Genomic DNA, 23,705 nt, shown 5'->3' on the forward strand with positions numbered 1-23,705 from the left:
CAGTTTTGAGCTTAAAAATATATATTTTATGAGCATGGGTGTTTCGCCTGTATGTATATATACCTGCAGACCATACGTGTGCCTCGTGTCTATGGAAACTAGAAGAGGGATACCCAGGAACTAGAGCTATAGATTATTGTCATCCATCAGTTGAGTGCCAAGAATCAAACCCAGGTCCTCTGGAAGAGTAGCACGTGCTCTTAACCACTGAACCATCCAGCCCTGGTCATCTTCTCTTAAACCTTTGGCCACTGTACCCACCTTTCCACCTGAAAGTCTCACTTAAACATGGCTCTCCGCTTTGAGCTGGAACAAGTAGCTACAGGGCGTTATGTGGCTCTAGTAGTAACAGGCTACTCTTGTAGTGACAGCTGGAGCTAGCCTCCACGTTAGACTCCTAGGATCAGTCTTTTTTGATATTGCCCAAACCCTTATGCTTGCCTGCTTCTAGGAAATTCCCAATTGCTATACCACTGGTGTCCGGGAGAAGCGCTTACTCAAGGTTTGACTTCTAGGAAGACAGGAAGATGACTTTCAACCCATTGACCAATGAGAAGAAACAAGACACCCCATCCCATTAAGTGGACAGAAGGCACAGTAACCGGAAGGCAGGGAGTCTAGATTTGCTACTCTGACTTGAAGGGCTCTCCGTCTCACAATGCTGTGACTTGACAAAGCCGGCATTTCCAGGGTCCCAGGAAGCACACGTATGGGGAGATGCCAGGCTTAGGCACGCAGCCCAAACTGTCCAGTGTAAAGTTGAACTTAAGGTACAAGCTTGTGTGTATGGCTTCCTATTGTCTTCTCGGTTCTGTGTGTTTGTTTTGAGGGGCACTAGGGTGTGAAGCCAGAGCTGTTGCACATACTAGGGAAGTGCTTCATTACTGACCAATATCCCCAGACCCTTTTCATGTTTCCACAACCAGATGAAGCAGGAGTGGGAGAGGAGATTACATAAACGTCCATGTGTAAGAAAGCTAGGCTGTGGCTTAATCATCTCCTCCTGGATTTCACAAAAAGACAATTGGGCCAGAAACAGGGCAAGTGTGCCTTTGGTCCCTGCTCTTTGGGAGGCTGGTGTGTGAATATCGCTCTGGCACGGGAGTTGAAGGCTGGACTGAGAAACACAGCAAGCCCTTCACTCCACCAAATACGGGAACAGCTGCACATTTGGGTCTGTGCTGGTTGGTTTTTATCTCAACTTGACACAAGCTTGAGTCATCTGAGAGGAGGGAGGCTCAGCTGAGAAAACTCGTCCATAAGATCCAGCTGTAAGCAAGCCTGGAATGCATTTTCTTTACATGTTCTTAATTAGTGGTGGATGTAGGGGGGCCCACCCCACCCCATTGTAGGTGGAACCACTCCTAGGCTGGCGGTCCTGGGTTCTATATGAAAGCAGGATTAGCGAGCTGTGAAGAGCAAGCCAGTAAGCAGCACCCAGCCACGGCAGCATCAGTTCCTGCCTCCAGCTTCCTGCCCTGTTTGGTTCTGGCTCTCAGGAGCTCATTTGAGTTTCTTCAGCAATGGACTGCAATATGGGTGTGTAAGCCAAATAAACCTTTCCCTCCCCAGCTTGCTTTTGGTTAAGGTGTTTCATCACAGCAATAGTAACCTGAACTAAGACAGGATCCCAGCGCCCATATTAAGCGGTATGTAACTCCAGTCCAGGGGATCCAGCACTCTTGTCTGACCTCTACAGACAACTGCACGTACACACACATCCTGTACACATACTATATACACTTGATTGGGAGCACACCACGCTTTTCCCCATTCCTTGCCACGTATCACGTAGACCTCACGATAATCTGGAACTCTATGAAGCCGACACCCATGACCCCCATTTCCCAGACCAGGACAGCAAGGCCCTCTCTTGCAGTCATATCACTTGTGAAGGATGTCCAGCCCTGTGCCATATGGGCGGCAAAGAGTGTCTCACTGACAAGTTGACCCTGGGAGGCGGGAGGCAGACAGCCGCCTGCACTTCTCACTCTGTCTTTGCCATATCCCCGGAAGTCTCCCCAGAGGGTGAGAAGCCATGACCCCTCCCATTCATCTGGCTCTCCAGCTGGCTGAGGCGCTGTTTCAGTTTCATCTGCGAGGTGTTGTACTCAGCCAGGAGTCGTGCAAACCTGGTCTGCAGGGCGTCCAAGGATGACTCCAGGTACTCCACCTTCTCCTCAATGTCTCTGGGATCTTCCCTGGTCTTGGCCAGGTCCTCATCAATTAGGTTGTCCTTCATCAGAATCTGCCGGCCCTTTTCCTCCAGGGCCTTCTTAGCATCTGGGTACTCGGTGAGGGCCTCCATCAGATCATCCTTGGAGAGGCAGAACAGGTCTGAGTAGCCGATGCTCCTGATGTTGGCCGTCCTGCGGTTTCCTGACTTGCTCCCCTTGATGTTTAAGATGCTGATCTCCCCAAAGTAACTGCCATCACTGAGGACCACAAACTGGGTGACGCCATCATCGGCCACCACAGCCAGCTTGCCCTCCTTGATGATATACATCTCCTTTCCGATGTCCCCCTTTTTGCATATATAGTCCCCAGGGCTGAACACGGTGGGGCGAAGCTTCAGCACCAGCTCCACCAACAGCCCTGCCTCACAGTCCTGGAAGATTCGGACTTTCTTCAGGGTGTCCAGGTGCACGTTGATGGCGATCTCAGCCTTCAGCTTGTCCGGGAGATTCTTGAGCACCTCCTTTTCATCCACTGTCTTCCTGTTAGCCCACAGATAGTCAAACCACCGGATAACCCGAGTCTCCAAGTCCTTGGTTACCTTCCGGAACTGCATGTACTGCTTGATGGAGTCAATCTTAGCCTGGAACTCCGCCCTTGAAGCATTCATGTTGGAAATCATGGAGCCCACATTGCCGACTATAGTGGCAAAGATCAGAACACCCACCAGGAAGTCTATGACCACAAAGAGATACTCCTCATCTTTCACAGGGGGTGGGGTCTCACCAATGGTGGTCAGGGTCAAGGTGGACCAGTAGAGGCTGTAAATGTACTTCCTGGAGAGACGCCCATACTCTGGCTTGGAGATGTTTGGATAGACCCAGGAGTCTGTCCCAAAACCGATGAACTTGGAAATGGCAAAGTAGATGCAGGCATTCCAGTGGATGATGATGAGGATGTACAGGACCAGGTTCCCTATCCTGAACACATTGGGGTAGTTGGTCCTTGTCTCTGTGCGGTCAAAGAATTCAAAGAGTCGAGAGAACTTCAGTAGACGGTTGAACCTCAGTTCTGGGCAGTTTACTCCCAACTTTAAATAAGCCAGATCTGTGGGGATGAGAGACAGGATGTCCAGCTTGAAGTGCAAGGTCTTTGTATAATGTTTCCACAGCCTCTTCGTGTCGGTGACCATTAAGCCTTGCTCAAGAAAACCTAAGGATGGAGACGAGGGAAGTCACTTGGGCATCCAAGAGGCTTAAACTGACTACAGAAAGGTACTTCCCGTCATGGTTACACAAGAGACAGTGATGTGCATGTGGCAGAAACAATATCAGACATAACATGCTAATGGTGGAACTCACTCTGGTATGTTTTCTATAGTGTTCTAATCTCTTCTGTTTAATTTTTTTTTTCTCTGCTGGGAATTGAGCCCAGGCCTTGTTCTAGAACTAGGGTTCTATAACTAATCTGTATTCCCAGTTCTCTATTCAGGTTTAAAAGTTATAAATTGATTGAATAACTTTGAAGATAGACTGGATATTAGATGACAGCAAAGAATGAAGATTAAGTTTTAAAAGACAAACAGATATTAGAGAGTGTGCCTAATTGAGATTGGGTTAGGGAACGTGAGCATTCCTAATGCTATTCTCTCTGGGGTTTTGTGTGTGTGTGTGTGTGTGTGTGTGTATACTTAAAACTATTAATCATCAAACCTTAAAAACTAAGATAAAAGTCTACCAAACTGGTCTCACCAGTAATGGTGCCCAGTGAAATATTTCAGGGCTTGTCCCCCAGAGCTCAGGCCATAAGGCACTTTCACAAGTTCAAGGTATCACTGCTGCTGACCCGTACAAGTTCCGGCTCCCCGTTTCTCAAGGCATTCTTGTTAAATAATTGTCCTTCTGGATCTCCAGGGGATTGGTTCCAGGATTCCCTTAACCTCTTTCCTCCCAAGGAAACCAAAATCTTTAGATGCTTAAGCACCTTCCATAGAACGATGCCATATTTGCATATTACCCAAGCATATCCTCTTGAATATTTTAAATTCTCTCCAGGTTTTTCACAGTACCCAATACATACAGCATAAATGCTACAAAGTCATGTTGTGCCGTGTGGGGATAATGACAAGAAGAATAAAACCTCTAAATGTTCAGCACAGAAATTTTTGTCAGGTGTTTTCTTTTCTTCTTCTTCTTCTTTTTTTCCTCCCCAAGACAGGGTTTCTCTGTAGCTTTTGAGCCTGTCCTGGAACTAGCTCTTGTAGACCAGGCTGGCCTTGAACTCACAAAGATCCGCCTGCCTCTGCCTCTCTAGTGCTGGGATTAAAGGCGTGCGCCCCCACTGCCGGGGTGTCAAGTGTTTTCTACTTAGTCGGCTGGATCTCCAGGTGCAGGATGGAGAGATCTCTTGGCTCTTATGCCTGTATTTATGGAATGCTTTGTGGAGCATCCTGGCTCTTCTACTCCTCGCCCTTTTATGATTCTCTCAAGTCTGAAGATCTTTTCCTCTTGGACTATGATCATGGCCACCTACTTTCTTGACCTCTCTCTCCCTTACTTCCTGCTGAATCTGGCTTTGCCACGGACAGCGTCCAAGTACAAGAAGGGGTGGGGTTGATTTCTGAGTGAGGGCATGCGGTTCCACTGAAATTTGTGTAAGACAAAGGGCAGAGTCTCTGTGGCCACTCACAGACAACTGTGTTTATATACTATATGTGTTAATGTCACTGCGGCAGAGGTCATCCATGTCAACCTCATGTGGTGTTGAAGGTCTTTTAAGTGAAGATGCTGGGTACCAGTGTGGACAGAAGCAGGGGTTGCCAGATGGCCTGGCTACAGTGTGAACATGGACAGAATGCCTCAGTTTCTGCATCAGTAAGGTGAAGCCAACCTTGTTACTTGTTTTATGTAGGGGTTCTAATGAGAAAGCAAGGTGAGCTGAGAGGATTCGTGCATTCTGATTTGTTGCCACAATTTTGTGTGTTTCCCTTGAGCATGGGAGTGTGGGTGTTATTTCCAAAATCTCAGATGCAAACAGAAGGGCCTCTACAACGTGAAGCTTTTGTGCACATTAGAAAAAGATCCCTGGAAGCTGGGCAGACCCAATTCTCATGTATAGGTGGGTCTTAACCTCAACCAGAGTCTGTTTGGAAGAACGCATCATCTTCCTAGGCCCCGTTTTGAATTTCAGACCTTTACATGTTAAAATTTTTTTGAGGTGCTAGAGAGATGATTCAGAAATTAAGAGCTGCTCTTTCAGAGGACCTGAATTCAGTTCCCAGTATCTGTGTCCAGTAGCTCACAAATGCCTGTAACTCCAGCTCTGTGGAGGGTCTGATGCCCTCTTCTGGCCTCCATAGGCACTACACTCACATGCACAAACCCACTCAGGCAGGCACACACATCACTTAAATGAAAATAACATAAAATCTTAAAAAATAATAACATAAATAAATTGTAAATCTCCTCTGAGACAGATGGAACAGTGTTCCTGGATCTTCCATATTTCTGAGGCAAGGAATGCCCAGACTGAACTGAGTGCCACCTCACACAGGTAGTACTGACAGGGTCTTTTGAGATGGCAGCCTTAGCCTTATGTCACAAGTAACAAAAATGAGGTCCAGAGAGACAGCTTGATTTGCTCATTGAACACTGGGACAACAGATCTCAAATCCCAGGTGTCTTAACCCCTGTTCAGGTCTCGTTGAAGGATTTAGCATACTGAGCATGAAGATACCAGCACCTACTCTGTTTGGTAGGGCTCCAGATCTCCAAAGCACACTGTGCTCAAAGCTAGGCAACATCCAGGCCACTACTGTGGATCTTCCTGAGTACCCAATGGTCCCCCTACTGAGGGTCTATGACTTGGCCTAGTTTAGTCTTTGGGCTTGGGGCACACTCACCTGTCCGGGCTCGAACCAGCAAGTCTATAGCATAAAGGACATCTGCAGAGTAGTCCAGGACCAGCCACAGCATCAGGTGCTCAGACTGAAGTTCATCGAAACAGGCTCTGAAGAATCCAAGAGGGAGATGGGACGAGATGGCTGAGTGTCAGAGCCCAGACCCCTCCCCTCCCTGTGATGCGAATAGATACACTGTATCCAGTAGCAGTTCTTCTTGAGGTGTTACACAGGTAAAGTAGCAGTTTCCACAGATGTTAGAATGGTATGTTTTGGGAGGAATCTCTTACTATAAGATTTTTATAGAGGCGAAGCAACCAGTGTTCTAGGAAGGCGAAACACTGCAAGGAAGCTCATTAAGAGAGGGAAGAAACAACTCCGAGGAGGTCCTTAAAACTGACCACATTCACCAGAACCTCTCTCCTCAAAGAGTATATAAACAAAAACAATAAAGACCACTGAGAATCACTCTCAGACCAGCTAAGCTGCAGGGAAAATTCTCAGACAAGCCAAGCAGCCTGGAGGAGGCAGAGATCAATGAAACCTTTTAGAAGAAGCAGAGACTGGCTGAGCTGCCTTGAAGAGGCTCAGATCACCAGATCCACTGGGAAAGGACACTCTCCAACCTGCTGTGCTGTTGGCAGGCTGTGCAGCGTGTTCCCGGTTCCCCGTTTTCATGAGCTGTCACCCATGCTGGGGTGGGTGTTGGTGATGAAACTATCATTTCTGTTCCTGTATGTAACTCCAGTAAAACTCATTGGTTCACCAAATTGGACTTTTGTGCCATCATTACTTTGACCTGTCATGGGCTCCCTTTCTGGAGTTAGTAGATGTGTGTGTGTGTACAGGAAAAATCTGTCTCGTGACAATGCAGTGGAATCACTCCAGGCCCTGGGAAGCTATGTTCTCTCATAGTCACTGGCCTCCTAGGAAGAAGAGCTGGGGAGTTAGATGTGTAGTGTGAAGGTTGATGATAGAACTCAAAACAAACAAACACTCTAGCCAATCTACCATCCAACCACTCAAACAAACAACCACCTACACAAGCAACCAAGCAGCCAACCAACCAATCAACCACCCACCCAATTAATCAAACAAACAACTGGGATTGATATTAGGCAAAGGGATCAAGAACCTGTCCTTTCTAGACTCAGATTCCAACTTAAATAAGCCAGGAGATTTTTCTACCCTTTACCCCTTGGTGTTTGCTGCTTCTCACATAGAGAGCACCCCAAGTTTTCCTTCTTACCTCCAAGAACATGAGGATGTTCAGCCATTCACGTCTTCTGGATGAAGACTGGAAAGAACATTGGCTGACACCTGTGTTCCCATATCCTAGAGCACTCGTTGAGAGCAGTGTTGCAACCTTGCCCATTTGTCATGAATCCCCCCACCCCACCTTGCATGTTCTTTCCCTTGGAGACAGAATCCCTGAGCTTCCACTTATATGGTGTACGGCTTGGGTGTTCCCCAAAGGCTCGTGTGCTAAAGGCTTGGCCACCAGGCTGTATCCTGACTGGGAGGTAGTGGAACCTTTAGTTGGTAGTGCCCAGTGGAACCTAGGTTAAGAGGGTTTGCCTTAAAAGGAATATTGGGACTTTGCCTGGTCCCTTTTTCTATTTTTACTTCCTGGTCATGAGGTCTTGTTTTGTTTTTGTCAGTGGCCCAGAACAATGACACTAAGGAACCATTGTCTGAACTCTCTGACACTCTGAGCTGAAATAATTTTCCTTTTTTTTACATTGTTTACCTTGAGTCTTTGGTCATATCAATGGAAAGCTGACAAGCTTCAGGTAGCATAGGACTCCTCTGTACCCAGTTGAGGAACATGATCAGGAATGTCCCAAAAGCCACTGCACGGTATCCCAGAGCAGCCATGTCTGCCTTGCAGGCTTTCCCAGGAACATCCCAGGGCCTACTGTCTACTCAGAGAAAAGCACTCTTTCCTCCATCACGGTAAATCAGAAGGTGCAGTCTCCCTCAAAGAGCCATGTCCTGATTGGTTCAGGAGATCCTCTGTCCCCTGTCCAGCTTGCTTTCACAAGCACAGAGACCCGCCACTGCATGACTTCCCTGTAGGCTTACTTAGAGACATCCCTAAGCCCTGTGCCTTTTCTAGGAGGAGCGATAAACCCTGTATCCTTACCATGGAGTCCTGCTAGCAAGGACCTTTGATCCCCTTCCTTACCTTCAGAGAGGAGTAGTAGAGTCTGGGGTCCACTCAGCAGCCTGCACCCTATAGACTAGCTCAGGGAGGGAGCCCCTTCATCCATTTTCCTTACCTGGAAATGTATTTTAAGAATGCTCTGAAGGCCTATATGGCTCTCCCTGCTGGCACACCCTGTAGGCTTCCTTAGGAAATCCCCTGCCAATGCCCTCTCCTGCTCGGGGGGGGGGGGGGGGGCATCCTACCCCTGTACCCACAGCAGCAGCTTCCCAGGAAAAAATGCTTACAAGAAAGTTACAGCTCAGCCCTGTGGCTCCCATTTCTGCACCCCCAGAGCCAGGCTACACCAACCCACTTGCTAGCAAGGGTCCTGCCATGTTCTTTCCTTTTCTCATCAGCTCACCCAGGGAAATCTTGAATACCTCTGATCTTCTCCAGAAGAGCAACAGCCCCCTCTAACCTAGGAGCACCCCCAAAGCCCACATCTGCTCATTCCACCACAGCAGCCTGCTTAGGAAACCAGAAACCCAGAATTCAGCCTCAGAGAGCAGTGCTCCTACTGCGCATCCACTGAGTGCTTATTCAACAGCAAGTTCACTCAAAATGCTTCCCTAATCCTGTCAGAACAGCGGCTAGCCCCTACCCCTTCCTCATACAACCCGAATGTAGATGACAGAGTGCCAGAACCCTCAACATCACCTCAAGCTCAGGTCCCTTCCCACCCGTGGTTTAGAGCCCCTTCAGGGTCCTCTGGGAAGTGACCAGTTTCTGCTGATGGAGAAGCGAAGACGGTGGTTCTCAACTTGTGGGTCGAGACGCCAGAGGGTCACATATCAGATGTATTTAAGCTACAATTCATAGTGATAGCAAAATTACACTTATGAAGTATCAACAAAATAACTTTATGGTTGGGGGTTACCATAACATGAGAAACCATACTAAAGGGTCACAGCATTAGGAAGGTCGAGGACCAGCGACTTAAGGTGCCAGAGCTGTACGGTGGCTCAGAGGAGAGAAACGCTCTCAGGTGAGACTCAGCCCTCCGTCTCTTAGGCTCAGCTGCCTTCTCCCCTCCTGTCCCTCCACCCTGGCCACCTAAAATAATGCTGCTGCTCTTACCTGCACACAAGTAGACACCAGTTATAGAAGACCGGCAGGGCGATGACAGTCAGCCAGCGATAGTAGATGTTGCTAGAAGGGTCCACCACAATGGCATCCTTCTTTTTTCTGGGAACACAGACATACAGCACTATGTGTGGGAAGCCTTTAGGATATAAAGGTCTTAATTAACTCAGAAACCTGAGAGCAATTTTAGGTTGACTCTGAAGAAGTGGGGGGGGGGAGGGTTCACAACAGGATCTTCTCAGTTCCAGGAGTAGGGTCATATGGACACCTCTGTGGGGAAGACAGGCTGGAAGCCAGGCTGGACTTGGAGGTCTCTCCCTCTGGGCTCAACCTCCATAACTGACCATAAAATCTTGATGGTGATGTTTGTTTCCATGTGCCCTGTGGCATCGTTCTTGTCCTTCATCTGGGAATGAAAAGTCAGTGTGGCACTGTGGTTGAGTGCTGGCGAGGGATCAACGGAATATTGGCCAAGCTTTTTGTGGCAATGCCAGTTTCTGGGACCAACCCATGCCTTCTGCATAACTGAAGCTGGAAGTGTGTGTGTTAGCACTCAGTGTCTCTGAGGCAGTTCTGCAAGATTGAAGTTGAGAGCCCTAGAGTGCCCTGGAGCCTGCTCTAACTCTCCCTGCATCTGTGATAAGATGGAGCTACTGATTTCATTATGACTGTCTATTACTCTAGAGGTCTGAGGTAAACCTCTCCGTTGAGAAATTAGAGGCTCAGGCTAATGTTTTACAATTTATCATCCACTTCCACCAGCCCCCGAAAGTTAGTTACATCCAGTCTGAGGCCTGAAAAGCCTGAGACACTTTGAAGCAATGGATTATAAACTGAACTCCACATACAAGGCAGAAATGTTATGCAAGGGCATGGCATGCCAACTGGCTGAGTAGGTGGTGTTAAGAAGCTAACTGCAATGGTTATGAATGGGAGGCCCCTTCCTGTAACTTAGCACTTGGGAAGCTGAGGCAGGAGGATTAAGCTCAAGACCAGCCTTCACTACATAGGACACCCTGTTTGATCTAATTTGTTTTTTGCTTCTGTGATAAATATCATTGCCTAAAGCAATTTGGGGGGAAAGGAGTTTATTTCTGCTTACACTTCCAGGGCAGGGCAGGACCATGGAGCAGAAACCATAGGAATAGTTCTCTCTCTCTCTCTCTCTCTCTCTCTCTCTCTCTCTCTCTCTTTCTCTGTCTGTCTTGCTCAGCTAACTTTCTCACGCACCCAGGCCCACCAGCATAGGGATAGGACCACCCATAGTGGGCTGGATCTTTAGACATCAGTCATTAATCAATACAGTCCCTCACAGATGTGGCAGTGGGGCTAATTGATGTAGTCAATCCCCCAGTTCAGACTCTCTCAGATGACGCTCGGCCCTGTCTGATAAGCCAGAGCAAACCAAACCAAGACAAGCAGACATTAAGGGGTTTTAAATCATAGGTGAATTTGTTTTGTATACACTGCTATCAGAACCCATGATTTAAAAGATGAACCAGTTATCTTGCAGAGTTGTATATAGAAAGTCAAGAATGGGTCTCACCAGAGACAAGTCAAACAGAGCTGTGATCTTTTCTGGATGTTTCCTGCTGCTTGTTTTTGGGGTTGTCAGGACTTGGTTCCCTGCCCCTGTAGGTCTTCAGTTCCCATGTTCTTGCTGGCTGTAACACATGGCGACTCCTAGCTTTATGATACTGTGCTGGGCTGTGGAGCTGGCTGGCTGGGTAAAGTGCTTGCTGCACAAGCATAAAGACCAGAGTTTGGATACTTAGAACCCACGGCACAGTTGGGAAGACATGGTGACTGCCTGTAATCCCAGCACACGGGAGGTAGAGACAGGGCAAGCCTGGAGCAAGGCGGTTTAGAATTCATGAGCTCTGGGTTCAGTGAGAGACCCTACTTCAGAAAATACGGTGGCAAATGGTGGAGAAAGCTCAATTTCAGGTTTCCACATGTACAAATGTGTGCACCCAGACACAGACATACGTGTACACATGCAAGGAAAAGGAGGAGGTAGAGAAGGAAGAAGAAAAGTAGTGTCTGATGTTCAAACCCTTGGAATCTGCTGTCCTAGTTCCGGTTCCTGTCAACTTGATAGCCCAGAGCCATTTGAGGGAGTCTGAATTGGGGTGTGCAGACCAGCTGCCACATCCGTGAGAAACTATCTCGACTGATGATTGATGTGTCCACAGCCCACTGTGGGTAGCACCATCCCTAAGCTGATGGGCCTGGTGTATAAAAAAGGCAGGATTGAGGGATTGCCCAGATCAAGCTGGACTGTGGCCACATCTGTGGGTGGGAGAGCCGGCCCACTGTGGGTGGCACCATCCCTAGGCTGATGAGCCTAGGTTATTAAGAAGAGGAAGAAGGGCCAGGCAGTGGTGGCATACATTGTTAATCCCAGCACTTGGGATGCAGAGACAGGTGGATCTCTGTGAGTTCGAGGCTAGCCTGGTCTACAGAGTGAGTTCCAGGACAGGCTCCAAAGCTACACAAAGAAACCCTGTCTTGAAAAATAAACAAACAAACAAAAAAAAAAGAAAAGAAAGAAAGAAAAAGAAAAGAAAAAGAAAGATATAAAAGGAAAAGCCACCTCAGCAGGACCAGATGTGCCATTTCTTGGTTTATAGCAATATTTCCATCCTCAGTGTGAGCCTAACCCTTCAAAGTTTTGTCAATAGATACAGGTTTTAAATTCAGCTTAAGCCCGAGGATGGCGTCACAAAGGAGTTCTACAACTGACTTCAGAGCCGGCGTCATAGGAAGCTTCATCTAGCAAATTACACATGGCCACCGGACACCAACAGGACAAAGTGCCAAGCTCCAGCCAACCCAGTTGCCGCTGTACCTCATCCCTGGCCATAAATACTGCCCAACTGTTACACGCTACAGCTCTGAGATTCTGTTTGATTTGGGGGCAACCTGATTATAGAATTGTGGATGAAACAGAATTGAGATATTAGAAATGATCTTATCTTTTGATAGTGGACAGGAACAAAGAGTTCTTCAATCTGTTAACCAAGAAGCACAGAAGACAAGCAGCTCTGTCCCCTTTATCTACCGGAGTGTTTTGTCGGCCTGCGGCGTCTTAACGAGTGTCACCAGCAGAGGGCACTGCCCACAAGCTTATTGGGCCCACTTGATGCTGCATAGCGCCTCGGCTTGTTTTGGTCAGGCTTTGAATTATAGGCTTTAACTTTTCAAAATCCCTGCTACCCGATGGTTGAGGACCTAGCCCAGCACCAACAAACTGAACCCCTAGATCTACCCATCACTGCCCCCCCTCAAAGTCCATAAAGATATAGACTCGCAGAATACTGCTGGTTTGAACTGAGAGCAGTTTGATCTGAAAGGGAGAAGTTATACCATGTTTAGGGACCAAATGACAATTCTAGAAATGGGAAAGAGACTGGAATCAAGAGGTCCAGAGGAAGCTGTCATCTGTGGTCTGAAGGAATTAAAGTTCTAAAGAACGGAGTGGGAAGAAAGTAAGTGCCAAGCTCTGGCCCTTTGTCAATGGCAAGTCAAGCGATCGGTATTTGTTTCTGATGCTGATGGCTTGCCTACATCTTCAGTGAGGACATTCCTAAGAGGCAGAAGCTGCAGACCGGTGTGCCCATGCATGCCCGCTGTCACTCGTGGGCAATCTCACTCCCACTCACACAGCCCCAGGGCTCGTGTGTGGCATTCTGCTGCTCACACACCAAACTCACCTGCCAGCTCAGGATCTGTGGCAGAATCTAGTCACAGCAGGTCAGTCATTCAAGAGGCTGGTCACCCTTTGAGGGAGGACGTTTTCTCCTTAGGTCGCTCTGATGGTTCCCTCAATATTAGCTCAGGTTAGCCTTAAAACAGAGGCATTTCCCTGGTTCCCAGGACCTTGCAGTTGTAGCATGGAAAATGCATGCTTCTAGCCAAGGAGACCACCCACTGCTCTGCAAAGGCATTCCAAATCTCCACCCTTGAATATGTAGTGATAGAGGGTATCAAAGCTGAAAGGGCTCATTCCCTGAAAGCCTTTGTTTTTCTAGATGAGGGAGACAAAGAACAAGTAGGAAGAGCTCCATAGAGAGATCATCCAGACTTGTCCCTTCTGCTCCTCTGCCCTGGGTTTCCAGAAAAGGAAGGATGCTAGAATGGGTTTCTAGTGTTTGGAGAAGGTGGTGAGCAGGAGTAGAAGGGAGAGGCAAAGTGGGGTTCTATGCAGGGGTGGGGTGGTGGTGGTGGGTGGGGTGGCTCCTGGGATTAGAGAAATTGAAAGCCAGTATAGTATGCTTGGCTGGGGCTTGGGTACTTATCCCGCCTGTGAGCCGTTACAAGTGTTAGCATCATTTCTGGCCATGGGTTAGGCCAATGGAAATGGTTTCAATGACTCAGGTCCATTTTGCCTGAGGCGACTATGCCAGGAACCCTACCCACTTTTCTCCAGCCTTTCTGTTCACAACTTTTTGCTCATAAGGGTATGGTTATTGTCAGGGACAAAGTGATTGTGTTTGTGTGTGTGTGTGTGTGTGTGTGTGTGTGTGTATACTTGGGTCTGGGAAAACGTTTGCGGCAAGAGAGGAAAAGCATTTGGTTAAATCCAGGCTTCTGGGTAACGAGGATTAATGGTTTGAATCCCATCCAGTTTCTGAGTCTCCAATTCTACTCAGTTTCCTTCTGTTCAGCCCTGAGCAGGGTGGAGAGCCCTTATCAATACAGGACTTGGTAGGACCTCTGCATGTACTTCCATGCTTCTCAGGTGAACGGAGTCTGGAACCGCTGCTTGCTGTTCTTGTCTGCACAGACCAGATGTGGCTCCCCAGAGTGCAGTTTCTTGAAAATCTAGTCACAGTAACTTCTTTCTTCTAATCAACAGACCAGAAAGTTGACCGATGGCAAACACATCTCCATGCTTAGGCTTATGTCCCCTCTGCTCCCAACCCTATGGCCCCATCTGTGATCTCCCCAGGAATATGGTAGAAGGTAGGGACTGGTTTGTTACATATTAGATACTCCCTGTCGCGGCATTCTACAGGTGTTATTCTCAAGTGACTGCTGCCAGGAGAAGCTTTTGACACAAGAGGTAAGAAAGTCAAGGGGCCTCATAGAGCCTTAAAAAGGTCTCTTGCCTACCAGTGTTCTCTGTAGATTGATTGCTCATAGGAGACCCCAGCAGGGGTCAGTGGCCCGTGATGCCTCAGCCTGACTAAATGGGCTTTCTCTATGCTATTCTGGCTATCTTTGCCGGAGATTTCCTCTCCCCGTTTAAGATGTGGCCTTGGTTTCTTGCTTCTGGGTTGTTCTCCTCATCTGAAAAGTCCTCAGTGTCTTGCAACTCCTGGGAGATGGTGGAGAGAATACCCTGGGGGACAGTGGCCCTACTTCTACAATGATAGACCCACACAAAAAAAAGTATACCCCTACTTCCATAATGACAGGTCCACACAGAGGAAGGATCTCAGTAGCTGTTTTGCTCTGCAGTTGGGACTTGGTCTCCCAAAAATTCAAAGCCCCTCCCCCTCTATGAAGCTCCCCCATGCATCATCACATTCATCTGCCACCCTGGGCCTTCTGTGAGTGGCCAGGTAGCACCGGTCTAGCCCTAAGTGGTTCTCACCAAGTCCTCCACTTCTTTGGTCACACTGGGGTTATGTATTGAGTACAACATCCATCTCCATTTGCCTAAGGTTGCAAGAGGATAATTTAATCAGATTATTTAAGGAAGTCTTTGTTTACTCAAAACAAATTGAGCCAGCCCAGCTAGTTATAGAAAGTTCCAGACTTCCTTCACCTGAGAAGCAAGCAAGTGCAGAGGGCAGTGGTCCCACTGTGTACTTTTCTGGGCCTGTTGTTGTGCCCAGATCACCATCCTGCTCAGGGACAAACAAAAGGCTAGTAATTCTTTTCTGGGCTGGGGTGGAGCTCGGTTTAGAGAGAGCTTGCTTGAGCATACACAAAGCCCTTGGTTTGATCTTTAACACTGCAAAAACCCAGTGTGGCCATGCATACTGGAAACCCCAGTGCTGTCCAGGTGGAGGCAGGAGGATCAGAAAACTCAAGGTCATCCTCAACAATATAGAGCTTGAGGCTCAAATGTGAAGTATGAGACCCTGCCCTTCCCCCAAAAAACGTCCCCATCCCTCAGATCTCCTCTTCCCGACCTGTTTGTCATCTCTCCTGTTTCTCTGTCTCCCTACCCTCCATCAGAGTCTTCAATCCCTCTTCTGTTCCTGTCCTAGCCAGTACCCAGGAACCACAAGGGTTTGTAGCTGCAGCCTGTGTGGACCCTCACACGTGAACACGCCTCTCCAGTGAGTCCTTTAATCTCAGCTGGGGACCTCGACACCTTTTGCGATGGTTTGAGTAAGAATGGCCCTCATGAGCTCATATATTTGAATGCTTGGGCACCAGAAAGCTGAACTCGTGCTAGGATTAGTAAGATTAGGAAGTGTGGCCTTGTTGGAAGAAATTGGAGGAAGTATGTCACTAGGTGTGGGCTTTGAGGTTTTAAAAGCACACGCCAGGCCCACAGTCTCTCTTTCTGGCTATAGATCAGGATGTAGCTCTCAACTACCTCTCCAGCACCACACCTGCCTGCTACCATGTTCCCTGCCATCATGCCCCCTAACATGATGGTAATAGACTTATCCTCTGAGCCTGCAGCCAAACCCCCAATTAAACGCTTTTTTGTTTGTTTTTCGAGGCAGGATTTTTCTGTAGCTTTGGAGCCTGTCCTGGAACTAGCTCTTGTAGACCAGGCTGGCCTCTAATTCACAGAGATCCGCCTGCCTCTGCCTCCCAAACGCTGGGATTAAAGGCATGCACCACCACCTGGCTAAATGCTTTCTTTTATGAGAGTTGCCTTGGTCATGGTGTCTCTTTATAACAATAGAACACTGAAGATACCTTTCTTCAGTTTCTTCAGCACATAAGACTGAATCTGGCTTTACTGCAGTATCCACTGAAAAGAAAAGTCCCTGAATACTTGTGTGATGTATGATGTGTGGGTGTGAGAAAGAGTCAGAAGACAACCTCAGTGTCACTTCTCAAGTACCACACACCATTAATCTTTTGTTTCCTTTGTCTTTATTTATGTGTGCTGGTGTTTTGCCTGCATGTATATGTGTGTATGGTGTGCATGCAGTGCTGGTGTGATGTGGGATTCCCCCTGTGTGCTGTGAGTACCATTGGTTAATAAAGGACAGCTGTGGGCCTGCACAGGGCAGAATATAGGTAGGCAGGGAAAAAACTAAGCTGAATGCTGGGAGAAAGGAAGGTGGAGTCAGAGAGAAGCCATGCAGTCCTGCCGGAGTCAGATGGAACTTTACCCAGTCAGCCACAGGCATGTGGTGATACACAGACTAATAGAAATGGTTTAAGTTAAAATGTAAGAGTTAGTAAATAAGAAGCGAGAGCTAATGGGCCAAGCAGTGATTTAAATAACATAGTTTCTGTGTGATTATTTTGGGACTGAGCAGTGGGAACCAACAAGTGGATTCATTTCAACAAATTGGCACCCACGTGGCCAACTAAATCCATGTAAAACCTGAGAGGACTTGCAAAGGAATTCTAGACACTAAAAAGCAAAGTTTAGTTTCATTTTTTTTTCCTAATGGGCTTTGCTTGCTGGCGGCATACTATAGCTCCTTTAAGAGAAGTTTTCCTGATTCAGCAGTAGCAGCAAAAAAAGTCGCTTTATGCAGGGTGGCTAAGAACTCTGGTTCAGGGGCTTCTTGGACTCTGGATGGGGAATGTGAGTGCATGTAGTATTCCCTGAAGGACACATGCTTTCTTCAAGAAGTGACTCACAGGGATTGAGGGCATCAAGCTGGACCCATGTGCTTCTTTGCTGTCTTAGCTGGTGTGTAGGTGGTATATAGTTGGTGTTCAGGTGGGGTACATTTGGTGTGCAGGTGGTGTGCAGGTGGTGTGCAGCTGGTGTGCAGGTGGTGTGTAGTTGGTGTGCAGCTGGTGTGTAGCTGGTGCAGATAACCTCTTCCTTTTTCTGTTTCTTACCCTCTGTCTGGTGGTTCCTGTCCACCTGGGTTGGGCTGGGCATTGCTTTCCCTGCTGGACACCTCGTTGAGCTCAGTTCCATGGAATCGATCCAAGAAGGCATCAGGTCTCTGATCTTCATGATGTAAGTGCCTGGCAGCCCACGTCCGAAGTGAGATGATGAGTCGTGACACCCTGGGAGGGGAAAGGACAGACAGTGACTAGAGAAGCAGAGGTGACCAGTGGAGGTGAGGCTGGGGGCCTGTGGCTCAGGCTTCTGTCTCTCCTATGCCCTTTCCTCCCCTTCTCCCATTCCCTCTCCAGCCCAGGGCAGAGCCTCATTGATAAATGATGCTGTCTCTTTATTATGACTTTGCCCTTTCAGCTCTCCCACAGCCACGCTCCCTCCAGTGGGGCAGCAGCAAACATTTCTACTCATTATTACTTTTGCCCAAAGCAGATCTCTTGTTAGGGTTGCTAAATGAGAACTGGAAAGTTCATCAGTTAAGGGCCCTTGCGCTCTTGAAGCAGACCTGGGTTTGGTTCCAAACAGCTGACAACATTTGTGATTCCAGTTCTAAGGAATCTGATGCCCTCATCTGAATTCTACGGGCACGAGACACTCACATGGCACAGTACACACATGCCAGGCAAGATGCTTGTACACATAAAGTTAAAAAATGAAACCTTTGAAAAATATTGCTAGGCATAGGAACAGTGAAAGCATACAATCCTTGGGGTTTAAATGTGAAATGCCCCCCCCCCCCCCATAGCTTCATGTGCTTGAGCACTTGGTCTCCAGCTGGTAACACTGTTTGGTAAGATTGGGCAACTGTTAGCAAGTAGAGTCAGGTTAGAGAAAGTCTTACTGGAGGCAGGCATTGATGTTTTATGCCCAGCCCCATGTCCCTTTGTTTTCTGCTTCCCAACTGCTTATACAGTGTTCAGCTCCCCCAACCCCGCGCCACTCTCACTGTGATGGAACTGTAAGTCATAATAAACCCTCTTCCCTTAAGTGGCTTCTTGTCAGGTATTCGCTCAGACAACGGACGATATAATGAATATAATCCTCAAATAAGGTTGAATTCAGAGCAAAGAGTAAAGGAACAAGCATCCATATAGAGTGTGAGTCCACCCCCTCACAAATCTATTAATTTTTTCTCGTAAGCTCCAGTACTGCATTGAGGCTGGAGCAGAAGTACCTTCCCAATGTGTCTAATCCCTATCCTAATATGAGACCCTGCTAGGAGCAGGCTATGGGGTCAGTCCCTGAGACCGCAGCCCATGTCTCCAGAGCTTATAGCTGGAACATTCTTTGAGAAGCCTGCCCCTGCCTTGCCTCCCACCTCCTGTGTTTCCACTAGAGAAGAAGATATACTCAACCTCATTTCTCTGCTTTTAGATTTTAATTCTTAGCATTTGTGTGTGGGGTGTGTGTGTGTGTGTGTGTGTGTGTGCACACGCGTGCACCTGCTTATGTGCACACTATATAAGGGTGTTATGAGACAGCCCATGTGAGTGAGTGCTGGGAACTGAACCTGGGTACTTTGTAAGAGCAGCCGGTATTCCTAACATTGAGCCTTTTCTCAAGCCCTCCTTCCCTCTGCCTCTGTTTCTCTGCTTTTGCTTCCTCTGGTTTCCTCCACATCATATCTATAGAGACTTCCACAGATGGTGTTTCTAATACAATCAGTCCTAAGCAACTTGCTATCAAGTCATGAAATGCTAAGTACCTTGACCCTAATTATATGCTTGCAATATTGAAGCAAGAAAGCAACCCTCACACAATGCTGGGATTGGTTTGCATAGACATATTTTGAGGGGCCTTGTGGGAGCTGCTCTCAGCTCTGGACACTGTCCCTGCCTATCCTCTGCTAAGGGAATAGAAGGAAGGTCATTCCCCCCACTCCCTCCAGTTCCAGCCAGCAGGATCAGACAAGGGGCCCACAGTGCATCGCCCCTGCTGCTGAACAACCGACAGCTCCATGGCGCTGGAGCTGGGCGTTTGACTCAAGGTCGTTTTCAGCCCTGTGCCTGATGACGTGTGATCCAAGAGAGCCAGAAATGAGTGAGACGTGGAGAAGGAGGCACAAAGTCCATGAAAATCTACAGGACAAGGAAGTGGATGACAGCTCCCTCCCAGCCCCCTCCTCCGCCTCCTGGCTCCATCTTCACCTCAGACCACATGGCTGTCCTGAAACAGTGCTCTGTCCTGTATACCTGAGGTCCTTTTCATTTACACTGACTTGAAGACGCTCTTCTTCTCTGCAGCCGGACACTTGTTTTATTAATACACAACACTGGAAACCATTTCAATACCCAGCTACAGCCAGCTCCTTAAAAATCATGATAGAGGGACTGAGGAGAAGGCTTAGTAAATAAAGTTCTGGCCGTGCAAACTCAAGGACCCCGATTTCAGATCCCAGCAGGGATAGCATGTGTCTGTTATCTCAGCACTGAGGGACAGAGACGGGAGGAGCTCTGGAGAGCAGTGGCTGGCCAGTGACCTTCAAATTCAGTAAGAGATTTAAGGTGGACAGCAATGAAGAAAGACTCTCTCTTTCTCCCACACACCCCTACCCCCAGAGTAGCATAACATTTTCTACAATTAAGAATACAATGAATAAATAGATAAATAAATAAGAGAAATGAATAAATATCTATTTACTTGGCAATCGACTTAACTAACACTATAGATGCACAGCTGTAAAACTGTGGTGTTGGCTTAAGAAAATGGCTGGAAAGTAATGAACCCAGCATCCGTGGAGCCATGGGTGGCTTCTGGGAATGGTACAGCTCCACGGAGCCAGCGTTGTTAGAAGCGTTTTTCAGATAAGGCTCGGAAGGGTGGGATGACTTTCCTTATGTGCTACTGCTGTTAAAGCCAGGTACAGATGTCTCCAAGGGGAGGTAGTGCTTAGAGATTTGCTAATCTGCCCGGCGCTTTTGCAAGGATGCATGCTATAGAGTCTAGATGTACTGAGGAACCTAGAAACCTTCCGGAGGTACTTCAGAAAACACCATCCTCAGCACATCACTGTGTCCGTCCAGGGTCCTCTCACGGTGACCCACTCTTACACGGCTCCTTTTGGACTTGTTCTGAGTCCTTCCAGGACTGAGAAGCACCCAATACTATTTTTATTGAAGTAATTTCCAAACTAAAGCTATTTTTCTTCGGCTTGTCTGAGCTCGGAACATCTGGCTCAAGAGGATAGAAGTAAGTTACTGATAGATTTTCGGGTGCTCGCATCCTTGCCTGTTCTGCAAATCTTCAACCATATCTAATACGCCTTCCAAGGCATCTCCACATTCTTTCCGCCTCACTCTCTCTTTTCCCAAAGTAAAGATCGCGCAGGGTCCTTTACCTGGCTGGCCCCTGGCTCGTGAATAAGCTCCGTGCAGATCCAGCCAGTCCCTGGGTCTCCATGGCGATCCCTGGCTGCAGTGTGGAAGATGTCTCCTCACATGGTGAGTGAGACCTAGCAAATCAAATATACAGCATGCTAATTGATTTCCAGCTCATCCATCTCCCAGAGAGTCAGGAGTGAGATGGGCGGATGCCCGCAGCAGGAAGAAAGACACCGTTGCAGATTCTCAAACCAAAGATCCCCTTCTTCTGCCTATCACAAATCTGGTCCCCTGAGATGAAAATGATCCTTTCTTTTACATTTATTTATTTGGTGTGTATGTGTGTGTGTGCATGTACCTACCACGCAAGTGTGAAGATCAGGGGGACAACTTGTGGGAGCATGTCCTGTCCTTCCACATGTGTGTCCTGGGGATTTGAACTCAGGTTCTCAGCCTTGGCAGCAAGCACCTTTACCCACTGAGCCATATTGTCAGCTCTAAGAGGCACTTTCTTTACAGCAATTCTGACCAAGGAGAGATTTTGATCAGTTGCTGTATATGAGTTAAGTGAAGGCTGAGGGGACAAGCAACAGGTGCCGGCATGGCCTCCAACAGAGATTGGGGTCAGGAGAAGTCCCAGTGCCTGCCATCTTGGACCATAGCCGATGTTTCCGTGCAATGCTTCTGGAACAAAGATTTTTACTTCCAACATATCACAGACTTCTGCATCTGGTCTACCTCCTTCTAGAAGCCTCCCTTCCTACTCTGTGTGCTGTAGATGCATTTTCTTGATAGTTCCACACTTGTCTGGTAGCCTTCCTACAACTCTGGACCCTTGCATGGATTTGGCCTCCCCCTCCAAGCAGGGTTAAAACAATTTGAGCAGCGTTGTCAAGAGCAAATTCACTTACCCTTTGCCAAACCCTGTCCCTGTCCCCAGCAACGCAGTAAAGGGGAGCCTCTCCAGTCGTGCATGCAGGGAGGACAGCCCGTGTGTCCATAGGGCAGGTGACCACGCTGGTAGTGGAGCCTGGTATCTGACAACTACCTCGACTAAGACCAAGAGTGTGCCCGGGAGTGTTTCTCTTTCTTTTTAAAAACCTCCTAAGGCTGAATCTGACCAGCCTGATTAAAAGTCAGCCAGGCAGCCCCCCCCCCCCCCCCGCCTATCCCCTCCCCCAGGGATCTGCACTTCACTTGGTGACTCTTGGAGGAAACCCAACAAGGCAAATAAGGCAAATTAATTCTATCACGTGGCCTATTCCAAACTAATCGGCTTTCTTAACAAGGTGGTTGAAAAGGCAAACATTAAGTCTAGGGAAAGCGTCACTCCCCGTGGTGAGAGATTTGAGTCCTCGGAAGCCAGGTGCTGAGTCCCCTCTAGCAGCAAGCCCCCCACAGGGATGGGGTGTGTGCAGGTGGAGTGGGGTGAGGGCTCATTTCTATGCTATGTCTGATCTAGGATGTCTTTGGATAGCCAAATGGCCAGTACACAGCCCCTTCTCCCAGCTTCCTCCCAGCAAGGTCACTTTTAAGCTGGAACCACAAGGAGGTAGACAGCCTATGGTGTTGGCCATCTTCAGTGATGGGGATCTGTACAGTGTCTGGCTGTTCAGGTCACAGATCCCATTCATTCTTCCTCAAGTTCAAGTCTTCCCTCATAACAGCCAACTCAATATGACCACGTTCCTGAGGTCTAGCTTGGCCATGCAGTGAAACAAAGAGCACCTTTGGGCCAGCCCAAGGAAGTATGTGTTTGTATGTTGTTGGTAGCTATAAGCCAAGTCCCAAAGCCTTACAACGCAAGTGGCTGGTAACTCTAATGTCCTTAAGTTGCATATGTGTGACTGATTTTTTTTCAAGAGTTGAATATCAGGCCTCCCCATCTATCTGACTCATGTGATGTTTATGTGATGTTTGGGATCTTTGAGGTACGAAGGACTCATTCTTGTGTCATCTCCCAACATGATTGCAAATACAACAAACCGCACACCATTGATTGGCAGCTTACAGTGTATCAGATGCAACCAGTTTACCACGTATCTGTGCAATGATGCTGGGAGAGAGGGGGGGGGGGGAATGAAAGTCCAGAGGGCTTACATAACTTCCCTGGGGTCACAATGCCAAACGGCAAAGGGGCAATTCTGATGTCTTTCCACCTTGTTTCAAGGGCTGCCCTCATCATACCCGTGGATCTGCCCCGTGTGTTTCAACTGACAATGTAAATGCAAACAAAGCTGAATAGAACACGGCTGAGGGTGAATTCTTGCAGCATGCTGTCAGAGACACGGCTCTGACTCGCCTGGCTGCCTTCCACCGGTAGGGCTCGATTTTCAAACCGCTGGATACGAGTGTCCCTTTGTACCCTTGAGAGTCAGCTCACGTCTTCCCAGTGTACCCAGAAGAGGCACTGCCAAGGGCCCTGCTGTACTGCAACTGCTGAGGTTGCCCTCCGGACATTCTGTAGACAGTTAAGGCAAGAGGTAGATCCCACGGTGCCTTGGTCAGTTTTAGGAGGTACCGTCAGGGGCAAAGCTTATCTTTCTCGAGTCTTAGAATCTGAAAAGTTAGCATGCCCTGGAAGGTGGGTAGCGGCTAATGCTGAGAGCTCTGTCAGAGCGTGTGTGTCTGGAAGATCCAGAGGCAGCTCTAAGTGTTCTGACTCACTATCCGCTCTACCAGCGCTAGGCTCCATGCGGCCCAGCCAGTATTTCTACTCAGTCTCTCATCTGTTCGTTGTCTAGTACCAGACCTCCTGGCATATTTAGCGAAGGAACTAAAATTATGCTATGTGAGCTGGGCAAGGCAGAGCAGTGAGACGCTGCGTACAGACCGTCTCACTGCTGCGTTCAGGGTAGGTGGCGGGGTGAACAGGCAGGAGGCTGGATTTAAATTCTTATTCCAGCACCTGTCCGGTGGGTAACCTGAGGGCTGGTCACTCATCCTCTCATAACTTAAATGTTCTCATCTTCATAAAGAAAGAAAACTGTGCAACCCCCTGCTGATTTAAGT

At 48.1% G+C, this 23,705-nt stretch overlaps 1 protein-coding gene across 2 annotated transcripts in view; it reads right to left on the minus strand.

Moving 5' to 3' along the window:
• Positions 1-1,790: 1,790 nt before the first annotated feature.
• The window catches only part of Cnga3 (cyclic nucleotide gated channel subunit alpha 3), a 30,523-nt gene continuing 8,608 nt past the window's right edge, over positions 1,791-23,705 (minus strand). The window contains exons 2-7 of one of the 2 annotated variants that reach the window (XM_041656405.1): positions 20,711-20,824; positions 17,367-17,540; positions 12,637-12,642; positions 9,360-9,467; positions 6,077-6,183; positions 1,791-3,387 (exon numbers count right to left, since the gene is read on the minus strand). In XM_041656405.1, the coding sequence (XP_041512339.1) occupies positions 1,988-3,387; positions 6,077-6,183; positions 9,360-9,467; positions 12,637-12,642; positions 17,367-17,540; positions 20,711-20,824 (1,909 nt within the window). In that variant the 3' untranslated portion in view covers positions 1,791-1,987. The remainder of the gene's footprint in view (positions 3,388-6,076; positions 6,184-9,359; positions 9,468-12,636; positions 12,643-17,366; positions 17,541-20,710; positions 20,825-23,705) is intronic. The other variant, XM_041656407.1, reaches the window with a different exon arrangement.

This window comes from Microtus oregoni, unplaced genomic scaffold, assembly GCF_018167655.1.
Source record: "Microtus oregoni isolate MIOR12 unplaced genomic scaffold, Mior012 000007F_ref0000211, whole genome shotgun sequence".
In the NCBI taxonomy this organism is placed as follows: Eukaryota; Metazoa; Chordata; class Mammalia; order Rodentia; family Cricetidae; genus Microtus; species Microtus oregoni.